Source organism: Anabrus simplex, chromosome 3 (genome assembly GCF_040414725.1).
Source record: "Anabrus simplex isolate iqAnaSimp1 chromosome 3, ASM4041472v1, whole genome shotgun sequence".
NCBI lineage: Eukaryota > Metazoa > Arthropoda > Insecta > Orthoptera > Tettigoniidae > Anabrus > Anabrus simplex.
Window position 1 is genome coordinate 427,632,299 of NC_090267.1, and position 27,948 is coordinate 427,660,246.

The 27,948-nt window shown below is 38.9% G+C and overlaps 1 protein-coding gene across 2 annotated transcripts in view; it reads right to left on the reverse strand.

The window, feature by feature from the left end:
- Cpsf6 (cleavage and polyadenylation specificity factor subunit 6) overlaps positions 1 to 27,948 on the reverse strand; it is a 383,523-nt gene that overhangs the window by 15,137 nt on the left and 340,438 nt on the right. The window contains exon 12 of one of the 2 annotated variants that reach the window (XM_067143420.2): positions 2,528 to 2,608. In XM_067143420.2, coding sequence (XP_066999521.1) covers positions 2,528 to 2,608 — 81 coding nt within the window. Of the gene's footprint in view, positions 1 to 2,527; positions 2,627 to 27,948 lie in introns of both variants that reach the window. The other variant, XM_067143419.2, reaches the window with a different exon arrangement.

Sequence of the window (27,948 nt, forward strand, 5' to 3'; positions counted from 1 at the left end):
CTGTTATTGGTGTGGCTGAGTTGTCTTTGATATGCGAGCTTGTTGTGTACTACTTCGTGTTCTTCTGGGGCTCATATTAGCTGCTGTGAGGGCAAGGGAAGGAGGGGTAGGGAGAGTTGCTGTTGTGGGGGTAGGGGTGGAGCTAGATATGTTGTTTGATGTTTCTCTGTCGCATGTCGTTTTCTGTTTATTGATTATCTTAAGGAGTTTTTTTAAGGTGGGGATAACTGTATTGAAGATGATGTTAGTTTATGCTGTAATTACATAGACCATTTAGAGCACACATCAATTAGCAAACTGGTACTGTAGCATAATAAGTGCAATAAATAAGTATTGATAGGTGGAAATCTTTTCCTATTTCTAATTGTGTAGTTCGTCAATACAGAGATGAAGATTATAGATTATGATTAACAACTGTTATCGGACACGCTACTTACGCATTTAATACAAAAACATGTTCTTCTCTTTCAATTCCATTTTTCTGTACGGAACAGTAGTCGACGGGCATTACTAATCGACTCAGACCTCGCCTCCGAATGTCGACGAGAGAGCTCGCTAGCGGACATAACGAAGAAATTATACCGAAGATGATCGATCGCATGCATTGTAATTGCTGGGTGCATAAATATCAGCAATGGAAAAAAATCATGCACGCTTAATCGTTCGTAGTAATAGATGCGTCAGTGATAGGACTCTCACTGTAACCGAAGGATAATACACAGTTTAATGTAGGAATGTTGAAGGGACAGACAAAAACTGCCGTTATAACGGGGTTCTTGTTATATGCTGTACTTGCTATAGCGGACTTTGCTGTACATATGTGATCATGTCTCCACCTCTCCTTCTAACATTAACCTAGCACCCTCAGAATTGAATTACATATCTGCTAAAAAGCACATGCCAGCTTATTGTTCTTTGACTGGCATGAGCATAACATCAATTTTACTTTTTCTTCCCCTTCTTTTTTGTTGTTGTTGTTGCTGTAATTCTAATCTATTGTGTGTAGGTTATAGCTCGATGTCGTAGTTTCTTGCCCATTGTTCAAAATGGGTGGTAGAATAAATCAATTATATTATCTGACATAAGAGGTGACTGAAAGAGGAACTCCCGGGGCTGTATACTTGGAAGTGTGAGTTGGTGAACCTGGGGCCTCTTGAATCTGGAACGTTTTCCACTTGCTTGTGCTAGTCTCCTCATTTCATGTTTTCTATTTTTCAACCCTTATTTTCTTCTAACCCTAACTGTATGACGGTTGTGAGACCTAGGGAGTCTTTCATTTTTCTGCCCTTCATGGTCTTCCCCTTTAAAAATTGGGTGTACAGATAGATGTTGACAATATGTAGATACAGTAACGAAAATACATTCACCAGAATTTGTATGATATTTTGAAGATTTTTCTATAAGAAGAAATGGCCATGAATGAAACTGCAGAAGGGAAAATAATCAAATCACAGTGTAATCTTACCTTCTTAACTTATTTTTACATTTACTGTGTGTGTCATTCATAAACTTGATAAAAACAAGAAAATATAAATTCCAACATTAGCTCTAGTTCCGAACGCAATCACATGAGGAAAACTTCTGCACACAAAGAATAAACAGTTGGAGCAACAAAAAGAGGGTAACAGCCAGGAAACCATCAGTACACTGAATTACAAATGAGAGAGATTCAAATAAAACACATCTTGACACAACAAAAAATGCATTGCTCATTTATTTTAGTGATTATATTAGATTTGGAGGGCAGCTGTGTGCAGTGAGATTGGATCGGGGAGACTAAGGCGATAACATAATAGGCCCCCCCCCCCTTTTTTTTTTTTTTTTTTTTTTTTGGAGGGCAGCTGTGTGCAGTGAGATTGGATCGGGGAGACTAAGGCGATAACATAATAGGTCCCCCCCCCCCTTTTTTTTTGGCCATTACCTTCATTCTTTGAAGGTTTCGACTTCTTCCATTTTCCCTCTGATTAGTGTTAACAGAGGATGGTTGCCCAGGTGTACTTTTAAAACAATCACCATGACCACACAGTGTTAATAAATTTTGCCACTGAAAACTGCAAGTTATGACGAAGCATGGGCATTTCAAAAAACAGGTAAGAAGCCTCCAATACCCCTCATGGCTCAAAAGCAATGTATCTTTTGTCTTCCAGGACAAGAGATGTGTATAACACAGTCAGCTCTCCTTTTGACCTCACAGAAAATTTCAGGAGCATATAAGTTTTCTAGTATTTTTGAACAGTTGACCTACAATTATTAATACAACTAAGGTTTGTAATGCAAGTTAATCCCACTACTGTTGACAATCAATTTTTTATAATTGACATTTTGAACATGTAGATATTACACACTGATACTGCTGGAGAAAGACAAGGAATAGCTTAAAAGTAAGATAACATGGGAATACTACAGGCAAAGTTCTTTTGTAGTACTCATTATTTAAAATATCAATTTAAAACACGATAAAAACTGAACAATAACTCAAACTACCTTTTGAGAAATTAATGTATTACTGTAATCCATTAAAACACACCTGGACTTGGAGCTCAAGACAGCTGCTGTGTCAGGGGGCTCTGGAGATTTGGCCCGCGGTCGAACTGCCTGTCGAGCTGAGCTGGAATACACACTGGAACTGAATCAACAGTTCCGGACAAGAGATGACACGTGTTAAAAAATTCAATTACCAAAACAATCAGGAATAGACGAGGAAGAAGAAGACAGAGCCAGGCAGCTATAGCAGTATTTTCCTTCCTCGACAGAGATGTGAGATGCTGGAACTTACAACTCAAGAGGCCGAAATGTGAGTGGCAAAATATAAAAAATACAATAAATCTAAAACTTAATTTTAGAAATGAGATTTTAAAAGTGCAGGTCAAAAGTAACCACAAATTGCATCACTGCATTTGAAACACTGCAGAGACAAAAAAGAAAAGGAAAAAAAACCATGAATGCATCAATTTAGAAATTTTGCCACTCAAAATTTACAAGTTATGAAAAGGATATGGATATTTCAGACAACAGATCAGCTAACTAACTTATGAAATCAAACACACATGAATCAATACACATCTACTCCAGCATATGAATGTAAATTTGTCCTGGGCAGATAGACAACCCAAAGAGATTAATCATACATTACAAAAAAATTCTGTAAAAACTAGAATGAATCCAAGACAGTAACTTGGGTATCTTAAGATGGAAAGTTCAGAGAAATCTCTCATCAAGAATGGAGTTATAAAGAGAATTACAGTTTTATTTAAAAACACACCAATAAATAGCTAAATTTAAAAAAATGAGCTGGTTCCATGCTACTTTCTTCTCCCCTGAGTTGAGGTTATGAATCAAGGACCGCCATTAATGCTTCTCTCTCCACCACTCTTTACTGGCTTCCAATATTATTTTCACCATTCCTCCTCTCTTCTCTGTTCTCCTGTATCCATCCACACTCCCTTTTGAGGACTTCCTTGATGTCCCCTTCCTGTTGGCTTCTCAGTAAATACAGTATGTTCTTTGGAACATGGTCTTTTCCAATTTGCATCCTGTGTCCATACCATTTCAGCAAGCTTGTTTCTTTCTGTTTCTAAAACTCAAATTCTCTTTCTAATCTCTTCATTTCTGAGTTTACTTGTCTTCCCACTGATACCTCTAATGAATTTCATCTCTGATGCCTGAACTCTATCTCATTTTGTTGTGGTCCATGTACCAGGGTGGTGCAAGGAATGCCATATACTGGAAACTGTTTATATGTAGAACAGTTAATGTACAACATAATTAAAAAAATGGCATTAAAACACTCACCAAAATGAGCATGATTTAGTCAATATTCAGGACATGTTCAACGTACCCACCTTTTCGGCGTACAACCACTTCGAGATGAATCTACATGTTTGTGACCACTCAAACACCTCACTAAACCCATGGGGAAAAGTCAGTAGGGCCACTTGCAATTGAAGTGCATTTTCTGGTGTGTGTCAATGGATTATCTCCTTCAAATCTCTCCACAGAAGTCCCTGGGATTAAGTTCGGGGCCAGATTGAGTTGTACAGAAAACGTTCAGGATATCGATGGAACATAACACGGGGACCAAAAAATTCCTGCAGGAAGTCCAGAACAACATTTGCTGTGGGCAAACAGGTTCAATGTTGCATGAACCTTGTGTCTCTATTGGTAGTCCAGTTGCAAAGCGCTGAGGAAGGAAACTGTTTTGCAATATATCTATGTAACGCACACTGTTGACTTTATCACTGAAAAAGATTAGTCCAATAATTTTATGACTGGAAATTGCAGCCCTCACACACTTTCAACCTCATGCACAAGATCAGGCTACTCCTTCACACAAAATCGGACATTCTGTTTGGTCAAAGCCCCATTGAGATAAACGCCTGCCCCATCACTGAACCGTGTGTAGTACAGTACAGGATCACTTTCTGAAATAGCCTATGGTGCAAAAAGTACTCGCCATTGCTTGTCACGCCCCTTTAGTTTATGAGGTGTTGTCATTTTGAATGGGTAAAGGTCAAGCTCAGACTGCACTGTTCTCTGAATTAACCAAAGAGAAATGCCCTGCTGAAAGCAGACAGTTCTGATGGCTTAGGAGGGGCTCTGAGCTGCAGCCACTCTCACAGCAAACCCATTCTCCGGTGAGCAGACTGGCCTGAGATGAGGTTGTTTTCAATCCATGATATTGCCTTCGGTTTCAAATTAGCTGGCCTATATACACCACCCGTTGGCAAGGAGCCCACCAGGTACCGAATTCAAGACGAAACGCTTCTCAAGTCCAAGCTATACTTGTTTCCACATAAAACATTAGTTTTCACCTTCTGCTCACGTGTCCACCTCCCTTTGTCTGCCATGTTGTATATATGGAAGACTAAACGCATGCGCGACATGCGCTTCAATCTGTCGAATCACGCATGGAACAAGGTTTACAAACAAATGAATTATACCACCATTTCCAATATTTCAATATTCTTATATTTAGGATACAAACATGTTAAAAATTGGGACATGTTTCGCTTAAACATAGTAAGCATCATCAGGCAGAAAAATAACCCCAAAGTAAGGTAAGGGCCCTTAAACTGGTTTCATAAAGTAGAATTGTTCACTAAGGTCCAATAGTTCACAGTGGTAAAATATGAATCAACCATAAAACTAGTCAATAAGTTGATTATCATAAGTGAATGATTAGAATTGCTTATGTTATATAAAAGGAGAATTAGTATGAAATACATACCTGTCAACTTTACAAAACCAAAAAATCAGAAGATTTTGATATGAAAATCAGGAAAAATCAGGAGATACAATTGGTCAAAACTCCTTATTCTACATGTCTTGCGCAATACAGTACTATGATATATTTATAATACTTACTGTCTCATGATCATTAAGGCGCTGAAGTCTAAAAACGGTCTAACACCGAGGTTAGAAGGTTCGAGTCCCGTTGTTCGAAAAAAATTTTACCATCAGAATGTTGGCCGGCAGGGTAGGGGAGGTGGTGGTATACAATTTCTAATCACTAGATTGCGTGCCAAAAGCCTGGATTAAATTCCAAACCTCTCCGCAGTGCTCATATGGAGTGAGGGCATATGACGCTGTTGATGGTGATTCGTCTGTCGGATGGGGACGTTAAGCCTTGAGCAGACCCCTTGGTGCTATTCGACAGGAGTAGGCTATGTGCCGGCACCGGGTTTCACCCTCTCCCTACTATCATATATCACGTCATTCATTTCATCTCTCATTAACTCCTCTGATGAGGTTGACGTCAGGAAGGGCATCCGGTCATAAAAAAACCGCCACGACAAATTCATCTCACCTCATACCCGACCCTGTAGGGAAACGGGACAAGGGTTGGACAAACACACTGTCTCAAAGCACAATCGTTGCAATACGAGGCTACAAGGCTAAAAATTACACGTCTCTATTCCCTCACAGGAAGTATATGAGTGAGATGATCAGTCTCTGATAAGCCTACCGAAAATAGTATGAACTCATGGTCCACATGTATGCACTTAGATGCCATTACTTAGCAAAGGCATAGATTAATATATTGCATCAAGCAACCGTGTGATTATGCGAAGCGCAACGCTATTTGGATCAAATAACTAGCTGATGTACCTGAGCTTCGCAACGGAATTCTTAGAAAGACTGTACTTATAATTTTCCCAACTGAAGTTAACATAGGTCATTACAATGATGTCAGTACGAATGTCACAACTGAAAGCAATGCTGTCATTTATGATATATTCGATAACATGAAAAACAGCACATTTTCTCACTTTTAACGAAAAGTACTATGGTAAGAAAGGGAACTTCAATACAAATGAATGTTATAATGGTTAAGTTACAACATGTTTACTTGGAACTAGTTTCAATGCTATTTAGCACCACCTTCAGCCAAAATGTTAGAAATAAACATAGGTACATACAAACATACATTACATAAAATATTATAACATAATGATTAAATAAGAGTAAAAAAGGGGAATAAAATAGTGAATAGATATTCAATCACAAGTTCAGAACTTGGCAGTCATTATCAAAACAATCCATGGAGAGTGACTTAAAATAGTAATCTAATTACAGTATACAAACACGAGTTAGGACTCAACAAACCAAATCTTTTAAAAGTACATATAACACTTTAAAACTTTGCTTAACCCTTTGGATGCCAACCCATAATAGAGCATCATATGCATAGAATGCCAAGCATGTTTCAAGGGATTTTGCATCACTGTATAAAATAAATTATTTACGTCTCAGTTTAAAAAATATGGAGGTGAAATTTGGTATGTGAGATTGATATATTCCAAGGAATATAAACATGTGATTTGCATTTCAAAAAACAAAATTTCGTGGAATACTGTGCAAAAAATATTATTCTTTTTTATTTTTTAAAAGGAAAAAACATAATTTGAAATTAATTAGCACATTTTACACTAAATACAAAGTGATTAAGTGAAGATATTTAATCTTAACTATTGTCTGGGATCATATGTACAAATTTATATTGTTAATGTAGGTCTACTTTCCAATTTATAAATTCATTTCCAAAAACATTGAACATGTGGAGGGAATGACACTAACAGTGTTACCTGTCAATGATTGGATATTTTATGAATTTTGGGAGAGTATTAGTAATGAAAAATGAAATGAAATGGCGTATGGCTTTTAGTGCCAGGAGATTCCAGGACGGGTTCGGCTCGCCAGGTGCAGGTCTTTAGATTTGACGCCAGTAGGCGACCTGCGCGTCGGGATGAGGATGAAATGATGATGAAGACAACACATAACACCCAGCCCCCGTGCCAGGAAAATTAACCAATGATGGTTAAAATTCCCGACCCTGCCGGGAATCGAACCCGGGACCCCTCTGACCAAAGGCCAGCACGCTAACCATTTAGCCATGGAGCCGGACAGTATTAGTAATTATTTGAGAACTGTGTCCAGTAGCAGTATTTGCTACTACAGAATAGTTCAGAAGATCAGAGCAATATACAAAATCAACTAATAGTGTCAGGAATGAAAGTGTAAAGAACAGAGTAAAATATTCTATAGGTGGAGCATCAGGTTGAGGTAGGCCTATGTTTTGCCCTGGGATTTCATAAAAAAAGGTGGGTACGGACAACATTACTTGCAGGGAATATGCATTCAGTCAAACAATCATCTAATTCACTGTCACTATCATTTTCATTAGCACTGTCACGATAAATCTTCGACACTGCACGAAATGTTGTAAGCCCATTAACCAATGGCATGGCTACATCATTCTCTGGTGCACTATCTGAAGACCCAGAAACATCATAATCATCACTTTTACTAAAATTACAGTTGCTTACATCTTCAAAACAACCCAAAAGTTCCTCAATTTCTTCTCCTGAAATAGGCATACGTGATGACATGCCTTATTGTGATAAATGTACTATATACAACTTTACGACCTAAATAAATTGCTATGTAACTATAACTACAGTAGAAACAATAGTAAACTTAATATATTATGATAAATAACTCAAATGCGTCAATTAGAACATAAAATGATTGAAAAAAATTAAAACACGCGGACATAAACAAACAAGAAGGCTGCCATAATGGGAGACGTCAAGCGCTCACAGACCATACACTCACAACTGACGAGTAAACTAGCAGAAATGAAGCTATGTCAGTGCCATCTACTGACATAAGAAGGAATTACAAACATTCTAACTTCTTTATACTTGATTTGTAGCGCAATCTAGCGCCTTACTGCACAACTACACCACTTATAAGAGGGTGCCGATCGAATCGGCATCCTGGCATTTTTCGTACAGAATGTAAGAGCCGATGCATCGGCACTTTGGCACTGTAAGAGTTAAGTTCGAGATGAACTTGGTAGTCAAAGATTCAAATTTGTAGTCACTTTTTTCATTAAATGATGTCACTTATTAATTAAGAGCAGTGGACATCATCTTTGAGCTTTTGACAGAAATACAATATTCAATTTGCATAAGATGTTCCTCTGAGAGTTTTGAAGTTACTTTTACCTTTATTTAGAACTTCCAATACTTCAAGATCTTGATCTATTTCGGTAAAGATATGTTTAAATTCTTTGGTATGTAGGCCGACTGCAGAAAATCGGTTATGCTTTATAGCACTGACATGTTCTGTATAACTGATTTTAAAACGACGTCCTGTTTGACCTACGTAAGAGCTATTGCAGTCCCGACGAGAAAACCTATATACACCTGATTTTGAAAAAAAAAAAAGGACTACTTTTATTAACCGATGTAGAGTTATGCAGGATCTCTTTACTTCTATTGCTAGTACGAAAAGCTATTTTAAAATTGCGGTTTTTTTTGCTATTGGCTTTACGTCGGACCGACACAGTTAGGTCTTCTGGCGACGATGGGACAGGAAAGGGCTCGGAGTGGGAAAGAAGCGGCCGTGGCCTTAATTAAGGTACAGCCCCAGCATTTGCCTGGTGTGAAAGTGGGAAACCACGGAAAACCATCTTCAGGGCTGCCGACAGTGGGGTTCGAACCCACAATCTCCCGAATACTGGATACTGGCCGCACTTAAGCGACTGCAGCTATCGAGCTCGGTCATTGCGTTATAAAAAATAAAAAAAAGACGTTAGTGACATTATATATCTCCTTATTAAAGGTAAATGTTGAGAACGTGGCAGTGATAGTTTTGTATTTTATTAAGGTGGTTTTTGGGTGATATTTGAATTTACTGATTATTTTTTCAATAAAGGCTTCCTTAAATCCATTAAATTTTACTATAGAACGAATGGTGTTGAGTTCCTTATTTAAGATTTTTCTGGATATCGGAATCCTGAATGCTCGATCTACTAAGCTATAATATGAGGTGCGCCAATTAAATAATGAGACTGTTGTGAAAAATGTGATGTATTGCAAACAAAGTTACAATACATTTTTATACCCTTTAACATACTCCCCTCCCCTATCTATACAACGTTGCATACGTGCCTTCCACTGTTCGAGCAATGCTGTAGGTCATCCTTTGTCACCCGGCGCAACAACTCTGCCGTTCTTACTTTTACGTGTTTCACAGACTGAAAATGTGTTCCCTTCAATACACTTTTCACTTTTGGGAAGAGAGAAACGTCACATGGAGCAAGATCAGGCAAATACGGAGGATGTTCTAGCACAGGAATGCACGTGTCAGCTAAAAACTGCTTCACAGGCAGGGCATTGTGGGCTGGTGCGTTGTCTTGGTGTAGAAGGAATTTCTTCCTTACTCTTTCCCTTAGCTTGATTAGGACTTCTTTACAGTATTGACGTTGGTCTTTCTGCACAATTTTGTTGACTTTCTGGATGTTTCCTTCACTTCTGACAGTCACAGGTTGTCTGGGACGTTCATTATCTTCAACCTCTTCCCAACCTTCAGAAAACCGTTTGTGCCACTCAAACACTCGTGCACGTGACATAGCATTGTCACCAAGTGCCTCCTTTAACATTTGAAAACATTCTGTGGGGGATTTCTTTAATTTCACTAGGAATTTATGGTTAATGCCCTGCTCGAATTTTATGTCCACCATGATCGCAGCACGACTACACACCAGCGTCCGCTACAACAAAGTTTCAAAAGCAAAATAAAGCAGACAGAACGACGAAACTAAGTGTGCTTGCTCAGGAAGGATCAAGGTCAACTACGTTCCAATGACAACCTCCCACCATGCGATCACGGAGGAGGAGGGGCGCAGTCTCGTTATTTAATTGCCGCACCTCGTAGGTAGCCGCTTTTTGTGTTTGAGGATGTAATGAGTCATTTCTTATAGTAGCGGCCATTTGAGTGTAAATGTAGAGGGATGTCTATATATTGTTATGTCTACGAAATTATTAGAATTATTTATCTCTGATTCTAAGGTAAATTTAATGTCGTGCTCGATACTGTTAAGGTTTTTGAGCGTTCGTCCAGGATTATAAATGTGTCATCCACATATCTAGCCCAGAACTGCATATTGGCAAATTTAATGTTAATGTCGATAGCGGTATGCTCTAGGAAATCAAGGTAGATCTGTGCCAAAATCCCCAAGGCCGGTGACCCCATTGCCAAACCATCTTGTTTGTAAGTAACCTTATCAAACATAAAATAATTGTTAATTAGTAATCTTAAAATAGCCATGAAGTCCTGAACTTCAAGTTTACTCAAATGACTGTTAGCGAGTAAGTTTTTTTCGATAATCGGGAATAATGCATTAGTTTTCATACTGGGATACATGTTGACTATGTCAAAGGAGTGCATTGAATGATATGGTTGAAGTTTGAAACTGTCTAGTTTTTTTTTTTACTAATTCTAGAGTGTTTCTGATAGATTTATTCGAAGAGAATCGATAATATTTGCTAAGAAATTGTTGGATAAATTTAGATAATTTATACAAAGGGCTTGGCCTGTAGTTTATTATGGGTCGAATAGGGACACCGGTTTTGTGGATTTTGGGTAGTGCCTTAGCTGTTGGCAAACCCGGGTTCATAGTGATTAACTTTTGATTTTCCTGTTCAGTGAGGAGAAAAGATATGTTTAAAAAAATTTGCTTCAATTGTCTTTGAATTGATTGTGTCAGTTCCTTCTTAATTATCGAAAAGGATTCATTATCAGAGAAATTCTTGGTTTTTTGAACGTAATCTGTTTTATTCATAACGACTGTTGTGTTGCCTTTATCAGCCTTTGTAATAATGAGTTGGTTATCTTTAACTTTCTTGTAAAGATTAAGAATGTGTTTTCTTTCAGTGAGAGAATCCTTGTCGTTGATGTTAGGGGACGCAATACGATTTTTAGAGAAAAAACTCATAGTCGAATCGGAAGTTGCTATCAATAAGATGCCATATGACCTACAAGACAAACTCAGAATGGACATTAAAAAAAAATTAAACAAAAGCATTTTTAAATCGTATTGCGCCCCTAACATCAACAACAACAAGGATTCTTTCACTGAAAGAAAATATATTCTTAATCTTAAAAAGAAAGTTAAAGATAACCAACTCATTATTACGAAGGCTGATAAAGGCAACACAACAGTCGTTATTAATAAAACAGATTACGTTCAAAAAACCAAGAATTTCTTTGATAATGAATCCTTTTTGACAATTAAGGACCCGACACAATTAATTCAAAGACAATTGAAACAAGTTTTCAAAAACACATCTTTTCTCCTCACTGAACAGGAAAAACAAAAGTTAATCACTATGAACCCGAGTTTGACGACAGCTAAGGCACAACCTAAGATCCACAAGACCGGTGTCCCTATTCGACCCATAATAAAGTAAACTAAACTAAATTTATCCAACAAATTCTCAGCAAATATTATCTCTTTGAATAAATCTATCAGGAACACTCTAGAATTAGTAAAAAAAAAACTAGACAGTTTCAAACTTCAACCATATCATTCAATGCACTCGTTTGATACTGTATAGTCAACATGTATCCCAGTATAAAACCTAATTCATTATTCCCGATTATCGAAAAAAACTTACTCGCTAACAGTCAAATAAGTAAACCAGAAGTTCAGGACTTCATGACTATTTTAAAATTACTAATACTAACAATAATTATTTTACGTTTGATAAGGTTATTTAGAAACAAGACGGTTTGGCAATGGGGTCACCGGCCTCGGGGATTTTGGCAGAGATCTACCTTGATTTTCTAGAGCATACCGCTATCGACAATAACATTAAATTTGCTAATATTCAGTTCTGGGCTAGGTATGTGGATGACACACTTTTAATCCCGGACGAACGCTCTATAGATGCGCCATCCACCCTCGAAAACCTTAATAGTATCAATCACGACATTAAATTTACCTTAGAATCAGAGATAAATAATCCTATTAATTTCCTAGACATAACAATCAATAGACATCCCCCTACATTTACATATAGTATTTATAGAAAGCCCACTCAAATGGCCATTACTATAAGAAATGACTCATTACATTCTCAAACACAAAAAGCAGCTACATATAATAGCTTAGTAGATCGAACACCCAGGATTCTGATGTCCAGAAAAAATTTAAATAGGGAACACAACACTATTCATTCTATAGCAAAATTTAATGGATTTAATGAAACCTTTATTGAAAAAATAATCAATAAATTCAAATATCGCCCAAAATACACCTTAATAAAAGACAAAACTAGCACTGCCACGGTCTCAACATTTACCTTTAATAAGGAAATATATAACGTCACTAACATTTTTAAAAAACGCAATAAAAGTAGTCCTTTTTCAAAATCAGGTGTATATAGGTTTTCTCGTCAAGACTGCAATAGCTCTTACCTAGGTAAAAAAGGACGTAGTTTTAAAATGAGATATATGGAACACGTCAGTGCTATAAAGCATAACCGATTTTCTGCAGTCGGCCTACATATCAAAGAATTTTAACATAACCTTACTGAAATAGGTCAAGATCTTGAGGTATTAAAAGTTCTAAATAAAGGCTCTTTACTAGATATTATTGAAAACTGCTATATTAATTTAGATCTATATTTTAATTCAAACTTAAATATCTCCGAGAAACCAAAGATCTTGTTCGATTTTCTCAATGCATTTTTCAAAAACAGTAAAATTCCGAATAAAATCTGTCTTTCATATTATGTATAATACTTTTTCACGCCACACACTTTCACAAACAATTCCCCTTACTTCCATTCCTCACACCTCCCCTACCGCTCCTCCTCCTCCTCCTTCCCTCTCCCTTCCTACCCCAAGACCAGCTAATTCCCTAACCCAAGCTTATCCATCACGCGTCACAGCTTTGCTGCCAGAGGTGAGTCTCATTCAGCCATAGCCCAAGCTCTCTCTGTTTCTTCACTTAATCAACTTTTATAAATATCTCATTTTTACATCGCAGGTTCCACATTGAACTGCGAACATCGTAGAAACCTCGGCTCAATAACTTGGTCTCCATCTTAAACGTTACGTTGCAACATAAAAACAATAGACACAGACAACAGCACAGCCATGATGTAAAATTAACTTCAAAGCTCTCAGAAGAACATCTTAAGCAAATTAAATACTATATTTCTGTCAAAAGCTCAAAGAAAATGTCCACTACACTCTTAGTTAATAAGTGACATCATTTAATGAAGAAAGTGACTACAAATTTTAATTTTGACTACCAGGTTCATCTCGGGCTTAAAGTTTTAAAGTGTTACATGTACTTTTAAAAGATGTGTTTGTTTAGTCCTAACTCGTGTTTGTACAATTAGATTACTATTTTAATTCACTCTCCATGGATCATTTTGACAATGACTGCCAAGTTCTGAACTTACGATTGAATATCTATTCACTATTTTATTCCCCCTTTATACTCTTATTTAATCATAATGTTATAAAATTTTGTGTAATGTATATGTTTGTATATTTGTACCTAAGTTTATTTCTCACATTATGGCTGAAGATAACGCTAAATAGCGTTGAAACTAGTTCCAAGTAAACATGTTGTAACTTAACCATTATAACATTTACACTGAAGAAAATGGAAATTGTAACACCCAGAAGGAGTGGAGCTACATTGCTGCAATTGAACATGCAGGACGAGTGTTCAGTTGTGATTCGATGATTACACTTTCAGGTCCCTCTGACCGCAAGTCTGGACAACAATCAATACAGGATGTGCCCACCACGAGCTGCAATACACTGATGAATTCGTCGAGGCATGGAGTCAATAAGGCCCTGGATCACTTCTTGAGGAATTGTGGCCCATACTTGCTGCACTGCACGGGTCAGTTGTTCCAGTGTTGTGGGTGGCTGAGGACGGTTGACCAGTTGTCGACCCATCATGTCCCACACATGCTCAATAAGACTGAGGGCTGGGGATCTGGCGGGCCATTCTAAGGTTGTGATGTCGTGGAGAGCTTCTCTAGAGATGCGTGCAGTGTGAATCCGAGGATTGTCCTGCTGAAACATCCCATTAGCAATGTTCGCCATCATAGGGACAACCACTGGATTGAGTACCCTATCAACCTACTGTTGAGCAGTCATAGCGCCCTCAACAAGCACTAATTGTGATTTCACATTAAAGCCAATAGCTCCCCAGCTAGGGTTGGGCACTATGTCCCTGTTTCGGCACAAGGTGTCGGTGCACAGTTATGTTCCGCTGTTCCAGAACACCGAGTGTCAATTGTTCCGAAACATTCTCAAGCGAGCCGGAGACACTGACTCGCTGTCCCATCTGAAGCGCCACTATGCACTGCCCTTCGCCTACTAGCTGAACTGTGCAGCGGGCGCGCGGGATGCGGGACTGCAACTGTGCAGTGTAGAGAGAACTTCGAGAGGCAACATTACATGCTCCGCGCCAGTGGGAACTGGGAGTGTGCCTGTACGGAACGTGCTGTGTGGTGTGTGCCTGTGTGTAGTTATGGCCATGGTCCAGCCAGCATAAAGCTACAGGGAACGTGAACGAACAGTCGGAACACTGAAATTCGCGCCCAATAATCACGTTAAAGGCTGCTATTAGGTTAAGATTTTTCCGGTCAATATAAAATACACATAACACGGTTACAATGGCAGTGCAGGTGTTTAAAAGTAACCAATTCAAGAATATTTTCACCAGTTGAATGTTGGTTTGTATTGTGAGTAATTAGTGAGTAATAAATATCTCGAAAATTTCCCTCAACACTTTCTCGGGGATTGATGTTAAACATTAATTTGGACTTTAAGGAAACTTTTAAGCCCAAGAAAAATATAGGTCGTCGCATTGGAATTAAAAATATAACTGGATGAATACATTGTTGTACTTTCGTGCTGTTAGGCCGGGCGCACATTGAGAAGCAGTTGGCTGCAGAGCAGGGAAGAGCAGAGCATAACAGAACACCGCGATGCTTACGAAATTGCGAAGTGGACGTGAGCGCACATTGCCACGCAGGGTCTCGTCAGTTTTCAGAAATAACATGTTTTCTTTAGACTCTATGATACTGGGGCATCCAGTATAAAGAGGCTCTTTTTTCTTTTTCTTCAAGCATTCGCGATTTTTCTCATTTTGTCAGTCATCTTCACAATTTCCCTTGTGCTGATGGCAACGCGGTTATTCAGCTTAAGACAATCGCAATAAAAACAACCACCTTCGCCAGTTTACAAGACTGTACAATATTTCTATGTTACCGATCGGCGTTCATATGGACTAAGCAAAGAATTTAATTCATGATTATTTTTTATATTTTTTACGTCGCACCGACACAGATAGGTCTTATGGCAACGATGGAATAGGAAAGGGCTAGGAATGGGAAGGAAGCGACCGAGGCCTTAATTAAGGTACAGCCCCCCCCCCCCAGCATTAGCCTGGTGTGAAAATGGGAAACCACGGAAAACTATCTTCACGGTTGCCGACAGTGGGGTTCGAACCCCCTATCTCCCGAATGCAAGCACATAGCAAGGCGATCCTAACCGCATGACCAACTTGCATGGTAAATTCATTAATAGGATCACAGTGGGGGAGAGGGAAAAATATGTATTTACAAATGTACTGCTAGATTTTCATCTAGTTGTCACAAGACAACATTGACAATCTGTTGTGAACGCGTTTGCATTTATATTTGACAAGACATGATAAATGATTTTCCGTATTTATCTCTTCACATAAATGTGATGATGGATGACGGCGACGGAGTCGGCGAGGATGCTCTCCATAATCAGCATTAGATCTTTGACTTAAATTCTATATGTTGCGAGAACTTGGGCCATGGATTGTTTCATAGATATATGAGGATTAAATTCTTTTGTTTGCTGTTTGTTTAACGTCGCACTAACATATCGAAGGTTTTCGGCGACGGAAGAAGTGTGGAAGATTGGGAAGGTAGCGGGCGTGGCCTTAATTAAGGTACAGCCCCAGCATTTGCCTAGTGTGAAAATAGGAAACCACGGAAAACCATCTTCAGCGCTGCCGACAGTGGGGTTCGAACCCACTATCTCCCGAATGCAAGCTCACAGATGCGCGACCCTAACCGCACGGCCACTTGCTCGGTGGATTACATTTTAGGCCTCTCTCTAAACTACCTTGTTATGCAGCGTGAATAAAATGATTTATAGCCTGGACTGTAGTGCCTTATTCCCCGAATTTACATACCGATTTTCATTAAATTCTGTTCAGCCATTTTCTCACGAACATACATACATACATACATACGTACATACTGCATTGCAGTCCACATGATTCACATAGTACCTACAAAACATGGTGAGACTGAATGGCTGTGGTAATTTTCTCCTCCATTTCTTAACTGCGTGACACGTGCGCAGGAAACTGTGTTTCGAAGACATCGCGTGGTAGGCGGAAGTACGTGCAGAACCGGCCTGCTCTGCTCTGCTCTGTCCTGTCCTGTCTGTCAACTTGCGATGGTGCAATGATTTGTGTGGATTACAAAAATCTGCTCTGCACTGCACTGCTTTAGCTGCTTCGCCTGCGTCCCAATGTGCCTTATGCTCTCTGCACTTCGAATTCCTTCCCTCTCAACTTCCATTTACTTTCTTCAATATCTCGAAAATTTCCCTCAACACTTTCTCGGGGATTGATGTTAAAAATTAATTTGGACTTTAAGGAAACCTTTAAGCCCAAGAAAAATACGGGTCATCGCTTTGGAATTAAAGATATAACTGGATGGAAAAATGTTGACACTCCAACACAGGGCGGCACACAGCCGGTATCGACAGGCAGACACAGCCAAGGCCAACTAATCTATCTAGTACGGCCTTGGCACAGCACGTTCGGTTCAGACACATTCCAGCTGAAGCGGAGCGTGTCCTGTTGCCTCTCGAAGTTCTCTCTAGGACGCAGTTACAGTCCTGTGTCCTGGCACTCTGTACCGAAACACTCCGCCTCAAGTTCCTAATGTTGCGGAACAAGTGAATGTTCCGGTCTGCCCAACCCTACTCCCCAGACCATAATGCCTGGTGTTGTCCCTGTGTGCCTCTCGACAATAAGATCTGGGCGGCCCCTCTAGCTGGAACGTTGGCGCACGATTCCGGCGATCACTGCGGGCAAGACAGAAGCGCAATTCATCACTAAAGACGACCCTATGCTATTCGTTGACCCATGTCGATCTTTCTCGACACCAGGCCAGCCTTACACGTCCCTGTTGTGGGGTCAATGGAACACCTTCTGCAGGGACACGGGCTCGTAAGGCAGCTGCACGCAGGTGATTACCAACTGTTTGTTGTGTAACGTGGGGTGCCACAGCTGCTTGAATTTGCGCTGCTGTTGCATGGGGTTCCATCCGGGCCATCCGAATGATGTGGCGATCCTCTCTCACAGTTGTCTGTCGGGCTGGGCCTGTGCCAGGTCCACGAGTGTGGGGACCTTCATTTGACCATTGCTGCCATACTCGTTGTACCATAGATGCCTGTCGGCCAACACGTGCAGTGACAGTCCTTAGCGATAATCCAGCCTCACACAGCCCAATTATTTGAGCCCTCTCAAACGGCGACAGTTGTTGATAGCGTACTCTTCTCTGTCGTCGAGGCATGTTTGACGGGTAACACTTCACTGCACAGACTGCAAGTCAACTACGCTACACCAGAGAGTCCGTATACTGGAGTTGATTCCTCCGCAACCAATCACGTGGGGAGACCTGTAGCAACAATCCAATGGATCTGAAACTTTGATCGTTTACATACCTACATGGCATCGTTCTATATCTTGAAAATCAACACAAACGACCAATGCCTTCATGGTGTTGCAATTTCCATTTTCTTAAGTGTATTTGTATTGAAGAGGTGGAGTTCTTAAGTTACCTCTTTTACATGCTCAGATCAATATGGATATAATATGAGATTCTTAAATTTAATAGCACTACGGTGCCGATCTAACAGTTCAAAGTTCCAGAGCTAACTGCAGACAGGCGCTAACACTCCTGTGTAATTATTAAGTGTGTACACTGCTCATTGCAATCACTGCCAAAGAGTAGGGATTGAATAGCTGGAATACTATGATGATCCAGTGTGTTGCGTACCGGTAGTATCAGAAAATTTATGAACCAGAGGAATGGCATGCTAAAGAAGAAAGAGATCGAACTCCCCAGCTACTTCCCGCCAATATCCAGGCAGGCTGTTATATGCGATAAACAGCAGCAATCCCATATATCGGAGATAAATGGCAGCAGAATACACAAAGCACATTACAACAAACAAATGCCAATGTAATGTTATTGTTGATCAATTTCTATGGGCTTTCTATATTGGACGCCTTCATATTTAGTTTTCTTCCAACTCAGCGATAATAGAGCATGTAGTGTAAAGTGAGTCATCCTTTCTTTAACGACTCCCTCTCGTGTTATTATTCAAGCGATCGTTCCTACATTCCTTTTTTCTCATTCTTATAATCTTCACAATTAAGTCACCATCACCACCAATATTATTATAGCCAGTATAGTAAAAGTGAGGAAGACATACATAATCAGAAATTGTATTCTCTATAACTTTATTATGTAGTACTTTTCGATATGACCAATAAGATAGATAATTAAAAATTAAATTTTTGGCACCTTCCCCTAAACTACCATTTTGAACAGGGCGAATATTTTTATTTTTATTCTTATTTCTTCTTCTTATAATAATTATTATTCCCCGACTTTACATAAAATTCTGTTCACCCATTTTCTTGTACCTCGGCGTTGATATGGACTTAGCACCAAAAATCCAAATTCATGAGTATCTCTGTTATCTTGGACAGTACGGTAAAAATGTGTAAGATATAAATTATAGGAAATTTAATAATATATAATTTTGGTTATGCAGTGTTTTTCGAAAGGGCCAATAATAACATAAATATTTGACAGTTAAATTTTAGTCTTTCCCCTAACCTACCATTTCACTAAGCGTGAATAAAATTATACATGTCCTAGATTGTAGCAACATATTCCCCAACATTATATACCGATTTTAATTAAATTCTCTTCAGCCGTTTTCTCGTGATAAGCGCACATACATACAGATAGACAGAAATTACGGAAAATTGAAACGTACATTCCGTCTTGTTACTGTGATCACGACCGGTACGGAAATATTCTTTTGACATTCTGTGCAATGCACAGACAAAACTCTTAAAATGGCAGGATTTGAAAACAAATGTTTGAAGTTCACAAAAGAATAGGCTAAAATCGGGAGAAATAATAGAATAATCGGGAGGCGGGAAGAACTGTCGAAAATCGGGAGTCTCGCGCCTAAATCGGAAAAGTTGCCAGGTATGGAAAAATGACGTCGAAATTATAATTTGACCATGTGTGAAGCAATCAAAGTTATTACAATCTTAATAATATAATTAGTTCATAGCTATGTTCTTCAACCTTCTAAAAGCTTTAGATTAAATGAAGTATAGATAAATAAAAATCACTGGTTAAAATCTCATTACAAATTGCGAAAAATTCTACTTGATGAAACCAGTTAAGGGCCCTGACCTTACTTCGGTGTTATATTTTCTGGCTGATGATGCTTACTATTTTTAAGCAAAACATGTCCCAATTTTTTAACATCTGTATAATGTTTGTATCCTAAATATAAGGATTGTGAAGTATTGGAAATGGTGGTATAATTCATTTGTTTGTAAACTTTGATATTCTGATCTCCAATACGGTTATAATTTGATTTATAACTTGTGATGAAACAAGGTTTACGATAGGACACGGTTCTGAGCCCAGATTTATACAGTTTCAATGTATGACATTATGTGCGCCATCCTTTACCTGCTGCATATTTCTTGGTTCATACCAGATTGTATACAGAACTTCTTTGCAATTCCTTGGTAGTTCACGGTTCCACAGCATACCCCTCACAATCTGACAAAAGCCATTTGTATCTTGTACTCTCTTTCCAATCTCCTTAGTTGCTATACCACCAGATAAAAAATGCAACTTGTGCACCTCTTTGAGTGACAATTTGGAAAGTAGAAGACCGTAGGCAATTGCAACTACTGGTGGACACCATCAAATAGTAAAAGTAAGCATGAGATCACAATACCCAGACCATGAATTATAAAACTGAGAAGAATACTATGGAACACTGTACATGACAAACAAATGAACATCACATCAATATAGAAATTTTTCCACTCAGTATTTTAAACTTTTCACCACTTCTATTGGTTTTCCAGTTTTCCTTCCTTTCTACCTCTTACCATCATTGTTGTTTTACTCTTCTCTATGATTATTCTAATTCCAAACTCTTCTATCACCTAATTCTATACATTAACTTGTTCATGTAATTTCACTTTCATTTTCTCCCCATATTATGACGTCATCCTTCACCAACTTCCATCGTTTCCCCATCATGAGCCTCAGTGTGAAGATCAGGTCAAATATTGATCTGTCTTTCCTAAAGCCATAATGTTCTTTTTCCATTTTCTTTCATCCTCGACCTTCCTTTCAATATCCTCTGAAATACCTTGACTGGATGTGACAAAAGGATGATTCCTCAGAGTTGTTACATTCCTTCTTATAATCCTTCTTGAATATTGGTATTATTAGCCCCTTATCTCAATCTTCTATGACTTCCACTTTCTTCCATGTCCCTATAAATAATCTACATAACCACAGCACTACTACTGGGCCCGCTGCCTTTACCATCTCTGTAATTACTTGGGCCCTATTTCATAAAACTAATAATATTAGAAGTCATAAAAAATTATTATTAGTTAACCAAATTTAGTTTCATAAAGATTTATAAATAACTAATAAAATATCTTACTCATAATATGAGTTCATTAGTCAGCTGATACAACTGAAGGTTAAAATCGGTTTGTTGCATATTGTAAGGGAAAGATAAATTAGGTCTAGTAATTTATCAGTTAGCTATGTGGTTGAATACCAATATGTTGCCTGTTAGAGATTATTATTATTATTATTATTATTATTATTGCGAGTGATAGAACTAACCCAAAATAAATACATTATGGCATATTTAGGTCACTTAATCATTTAGTTTAGTTACAAATCAACATCTGGCGACTGTGACAGAATGATCTCGCAAATGTGGATCAATTGAAGAAGGTATAAACAGACTGCCGCCATGCATATATGCAGTTACACAAGAAGATAATTGATATTCTGAATCACGAAAATCATGATCCTGTTGCAAATGAAGCAGAATTAAACCTACTTCAAGAGAAACAGGAATAATTACTTGTACTTGCAGGCCACATATTCAACCTACTCCTTAAAGAACATGACGAAGATGAACTTCAGAAAGAGGTTAATGCTTCTGATGACATTATTACAAGTAAATTACACACACATCAAATTTAAGTTGCCAGTTTTCTAAAGTAAAGAGAAGAAAAGGCTATTACTGAAAATGCCCTACATTTGATTTTGTGTGCACTGAGAAAATATACATTTCCCCTTCTTGAATTTAAAAAATTCAGTGACTATGATAAGGACTGGCTACAATTCTGGGCTCAGTTCAAGAAAATTAACACAACTTTAGATCCAGACAAATTTCAGTACCTATTCCAATCCATGACTGAAGGCTGAGTTACTCCGCTACTTCCGAGAATTACCCTAAGGCCACTGAAGCACTGAAGACACGTTTTAGAAATACCGTCTATGTAAGGGAGTGGTTTGAGCTCATATTCCAGGGAAGAAATTCTAATTCCAGTATGTCACTTTGTTTCATTGTATGATTGCCTTGAAAGTTACCTTGGAGCCCTTGAAACTTTGAAGGTAACGATGGAAGAAATTCTGTTCCCAGTTATCAAGTTCTGTTTGTCAAAAGAACTGCTGACAGCCTGGCAAAGGTCTGCAATTATTCTTCAAGGGCGAGGAGTTGACGCAGCTGGTGGTGGGAAAAATATAACTCGCTCAGTTAATGTTCTCTCCCCGCCCCCCCTGAAGCTGAGGGGGAACAAAGAATTTCAGTGGTTAAGGCAGCTTTTGGTCTTAGAAATGCAGAAAAGTTGATTAGGCTACTGAGAAAGCTGTAGGGAGAAATAGTACCTGTGTCAGTTTTAGGCAAGATTTCAACTGCTACTCATTACTACTGAAAGTCAGGCCAATATCATATTTTGCAGTTTAAGTCACAGTTCCCTATACGGTATAAAAGTTCAAAATATGACTTTAGGGAAGAGACATAAGCTGGTGGAAGAAGACAGTTTTTTGTTTTTGTAGTTTCAAACTTGGACATTCAAGAAGACGAAGAAGAAAAAACCCAAAATGTGTACTAAGTTTCCACAAGCTGAGGACCAAGCTATGTCTAAGATGAGCAACATACAACTCCTACAACAATGAAGTGCTAGCTAATCCTTCAAGTACAAGGAACGTAAAATGGACACACACTTAATTAAAGAAGGGGGTGGAGGAATGATGTCTGTAGGGTTTATCTCTCTAGCTTACATGACTAGTATGGGTGTAATTTTGAAGGTTCAGTCCAAGCAGTAATACGTCGAGACATTTCCTCAGTGAGACAGGGCCCCTGGATAAGAGAACTGGCATCTCATAATAAAAACTTGAGTAATGTCAATTCCACACCCCCCCCCCCCCAAATAGAAATTATTTGAGCTGGCAAACAACTCATGGGAAAGAAGATAGACCTCAGTTCAGGTTTGGCAGCAACTGAGACCAAGTTTGGATGGATTCTGATAGGAAAGGTACCAAGGCCACAAACTGTCATAAGTACAATCTACCTACTGTTGTAACTAGCATGTTCGTTAAAGATGCTATGTTGTCAGATTTGTTAGGAATCAAGGACCTCCCTGAGAAAATTGCAAAACAGGCACCAGAGTCTGCAATTCAGAAGCATAATTCAGAAACTGTGTCCATCACAGATGAAGAATGGTTTGAGGTACCTTTACACAATGAAGTAGAAAAAGGTTCGAAGAAAATGGGGATCACACAAGAACATCCCGGAGCGCAATTTGCTGAAAAGTGGAGAGAGTGTGGATTTTATTAAGATACATTCCAAATTTCAATATTTTTGGATTTAAATAGAATTTCAAAATATTTTTGAGTGGGATTTGATGGAATCTGATAATCTCTTGAGAATGAAACTTAGTTCTATTTTAATCAAGCTTTTTTTTTCTTCCAGGTTTTACCGTAAGTTGTCTTTTTAAGACAGTTTATAAATTTATTTATTCAAAATTAGTTTCAGCAGAGTGAAGAACCCAAGTTATAAAAGGGGCCAGGATTTTGATGACCTAAAAATGTTAAAAAAAAATCTATAAAATAATGGCAAAAATCCAGTAAAATGATTCGAAAACTTCAAAACATGACAAATTCTAAACAAAATTTTACAACAGATTTACTAATCGAGTTGGTATAACCTATATTTATGTTATATACATTATAATAAGCTTTTGGGCTATTGCCTTGTCAAGAAACAAGGTGACACCCTTTATCACCGGGCGAGTTGGCCGTGCGCATAGAGGCGCGCGGCTGTGACCTTGCATCCGGGAGATAGTAGGTTCGAATCCCACTATCGGCAGCCCTGAAAATGGTTTTCCGTGGTTTCCCATTTTCACACCAGGCAAATGCTGGGGCTGTACCTTAATTAAGGCCACAGCCGCTTCCTTCCAACTCCTAGGCCTTTCCTATCCCATCGTCGCCATAAGACCTATCTGTGTCGGCACAACGTAAAGCCAATAGCAAAAAAAAAAAAAAAACCACAACAACACAAAAAAAACCCCACCCTCCCCCTTTATGTTTCGCAGAGAATTTTGTTCCGTGTCTTCTGGACTGTTCACAGGACAGACTTATTTCTCCAACTGGAGGTGACTCTCTTGGAATGTTGACATTTTCAAGAAGTGGTGAACAGTTATTTTTAGTTGCCAGACTGACAAAGCGTAGTGAAGATTCTCAAGTCTCAGCATTCACTCTCACTTAAAGTTGCAATAATACTAAATACCACATGTGTAAGTGCTTCATAATTCTCAAATGTATGAAGGGTACAGGGGAAAAAAGATCACGGTCACATACAGTCAATTTTTCAGGAAAGCAAACTGAAAGTTTGAAGACTCCATATCGAACAAAATCTCAGAACTAGAGAATTTATGTCTTGATAATATCAAAGAAACATATGTTTGGAGCAAATGAACACATTATCGTTACCACTTTTGCAGTAATCGTTATAAACGAGTTAACAAATGCATCATGCAATGGACCATGATTGTTTTTCCCTGAAATTAAGCAAAAAAATTATTGGTGTTATTATTTCAAGACCAAAATAGAACAGCTTGTATTGCAGATCCTCCTCTGCGAACCATGTGACCTTGCCGCGGTGGGGAGGCTTGCGTGTCCCAATGATGCAGATAGCCGAGCCGCAGGTGCAACAATATCGGATGGGTATCTGTTGAGAGACCAGACTAACAAATGGTTCATCGAAAGGGGGGTAGCAGCCTAACGGTAGTTGCAAGGGCGGCAGTCTAGATGATTGACTGATACGGCCTTGTAATAATACTCAACATGGCTTAGCTGTGTTGATATTGCTACACGGCTGAAAGCAACGGGAAACTACAGCCGTAACTACCTCCCGAGGACATGCAGCTCTCTCTGTATGAATGATGTACTGATGATGGCTTCCTCCCGGGTAAAATATTCCGGAGGTAAACTAGCCCCCATTCGGATCTCCGGGTGGGGACTACACGAGAGGGGGCGATCATCAGGAAGATGGATACTGACATTCTGCGAGTCGGAGCGTGGAATGTTAGAAGTTTGAATCGTTGTGGTAGGTTAGAGAATCTGAAAAGGGAGATGGATAGGCTAAAGTTAGATATAGTTGGTATAAGTGAAGTACGTTGGCAGGAAAAACAGGATTTTTGGTCAGGCGACTACCGAATTATCAACACGAAATCAAACAGGGGAAATGCAGGAGTTGGTTTAATAATGAATAAGAAAATAGGGCAGCGGATAAGCTACTACGACCAGCATAGTGAAAGAATTATTGTCGCCAAGATAGACACCAAACCAATGCCCACCACGATAGTGCAGGTCTATATGCCTACTAGTTCAGCGGATGATGAAGAAATTGAAAGAATATATGAGGAGATAGAAGATTCAATACAATATGTCAAAGGTGACGAGAATCTAATTGTGATGGGAGACTGGAATGCAGTGGTAGGCCAAGGAAGAGAAGGTAGCACAGTAGGAGAATTTGGATTGGGACAAAGAAACGAAAGAGGAAGTCGGCTGGTTGAATTCTGCACTGATCACAATTTAGTCCTCGCCAATACTTGGTTCAAACACCACAAACGACGGCTGTATACGTGGACGAGACCCGGAGACACTGGAAGGCATCAAATAGACTTCATTATGATTAGGCAGAGATTCAGAAACCAGGTGTTGGATTGCAAAACTTTCCCAGGAGCAGACGTGGACTCTGACCACAACTTGTTGGTCATGAAATGCCATCTGAAGTTGAAGAAATTGAAGAAAGGAAAGAATGCAAAAAGATGGGATCTAGACAAGTTGAAAGAAAAGAGTGTGAGAGATTGTTTCAAGGAACATGTTGCACAAGGACTAAATGAAAAGGCCGAAGGAAACACAGTAGAGGAAGAGTGGAGAGTCATGAAAAATGAAGTCAGTAGGGCTGCTGAAGAAATGTTAGGAAGGAAGATAAGATCAACTAAGAATCAGCGGATAACTCAGGAGATACTAGACCCGATTGATGAACGACGAAAATACAAGAATGCTAGAAATGAAGAGGGCAGAAAAGAATACAGGTGATTAAAGAATGAAGTGGATAGAAAGTGCAAGGTAGCTAAGGAAGAATGGCTGAAGGAGAAGTGCAAGGATGTCAAAGGCTGTATGGTCCTGGGAAAGGTAGATGCTGCGTACAGGAAAATCAAGGAAACCTTTGGAGAAATGAAATCTAGGTGCATGAATATTAAGAGCTCAGATGGAAAGCCACTTCTAGGGAAAGAAGACAAAGCAGAAAGATGGCACGAGCATATCCAACAGTTGTATCAAGGTAACGATGTAGATAATTTGGTTCTGGAACATGAAGAGGCTGTTGATGCTGATGAAATGGGAGACCCAATTTTGAGGTCAGAGTTTGACAGAGCTGTGAGTGACCTAAATAGGAACAAGGCACCTGGAATTGATGATATTCCCTCTGAATTACTGACTGCCTTAGGAGAAACCAGCATGGTAAGGTTATTTCATTTACTGTGTAAGATGTATGAGACAGGAGAAGTCCCATCCGATTTTCGGCAGAATGTTATACCTATTCCCAAGAAAGCCGGTGCTGACAGGTGTGAAAACTACCGCACCATTAGTTTAGTATCTCATGCCTGCAAAATTTTAACACGTATTATTTACAGAAGAATGGAAAAACAAGTTGAAGCTGAGTTGGGGGAAGATCAATTTGGCTTCAGAAGAAATGTAGGAACACGTGAAGCAATCCTGACTTTACGTCTGATCTTAGAGGATCGAATCAAGAAGGACAAGCCCACGTACATGGCATTCGTAGATCTAGAAAAGGCATTCGATAATGTTGATTGGACCAGGCTATTTATGATTCTGAAGATGATAGGGATCAGATACCGAGAACGAAGAATTATCTACAACCTGTATAAAAATCAGTCTGCAGTGATAAGAATCGAGGGCTTTGAAAAAGAAGCAGCAATCCAGAAAGGAGTGAGACAAGGCTGCAGTTTGTCTCCTCTCCTTTTCAATGTTTACATAGAACAGGCAGTAAAGGAAATCAAAGAGAAATTTGGAAAGGGAATCACAGTCCAAGGAGAGGAAATCAAAACCTTGAGATTTGCCGATGATATTGTTATTTTATCTGAGACTGCAGAAGATCTCGAGAAGTTGCTGAATGGTATGGATGAAGTCTTAGGTAAGGAGTACAAGATGAAAATAAAAAAGTCCAAAACAAAAGTAATGGAGTGCAGTCGAACGAAGGCAGGTGATGTAGGAAATATTAGATTAGGAAACGAAGTCTTAAAGGAAGTAGATTAATATTGTTACTTGGGTAGTAAAATAACTAACGATGGCAGAAGTAAGGACGACATAAAATGCAGACTAGCACAAGCAAGGAAGAGCTTTGTTAAGAAAAGAAATTTGCTCACTTCAAACATTGATATCGGAATTAGAAAGATGTTTTTGAAGACTTTTGTGTGGAGCGTGGCATTGTATGGAAGTGAAACATGGATGATAACTAGCTCAGAAAGAAAGAGAATAGAAGCTTTTGAAATGTGGTGTTACAGAATAATGCTGAAGGTGAGATGGATAGATCGAATCACGAATGAAGAGATACTGAATCGAATTGGTGAGAGGAGATCAATTTGGCTAAATTTGACGAGAAGAAGAGATAGAATGATAGGGCACATCTTAAGACACCCAGGACTTGTTCAGTTGGTTTTTGAAGGAAGTGTAGGTGGCAAGAACGGTAGGGGTAGACCAAGGTATGAATATGACAAACAGATTAGAGCAGATGTAGGATGCAATAGTTACGTAGAAATGAAAAGGTTAGCACAGGATAGGGTGGCATGGAGGGCTGCATCAAACCAGTCTATGGACTGATGACTCACACACACAT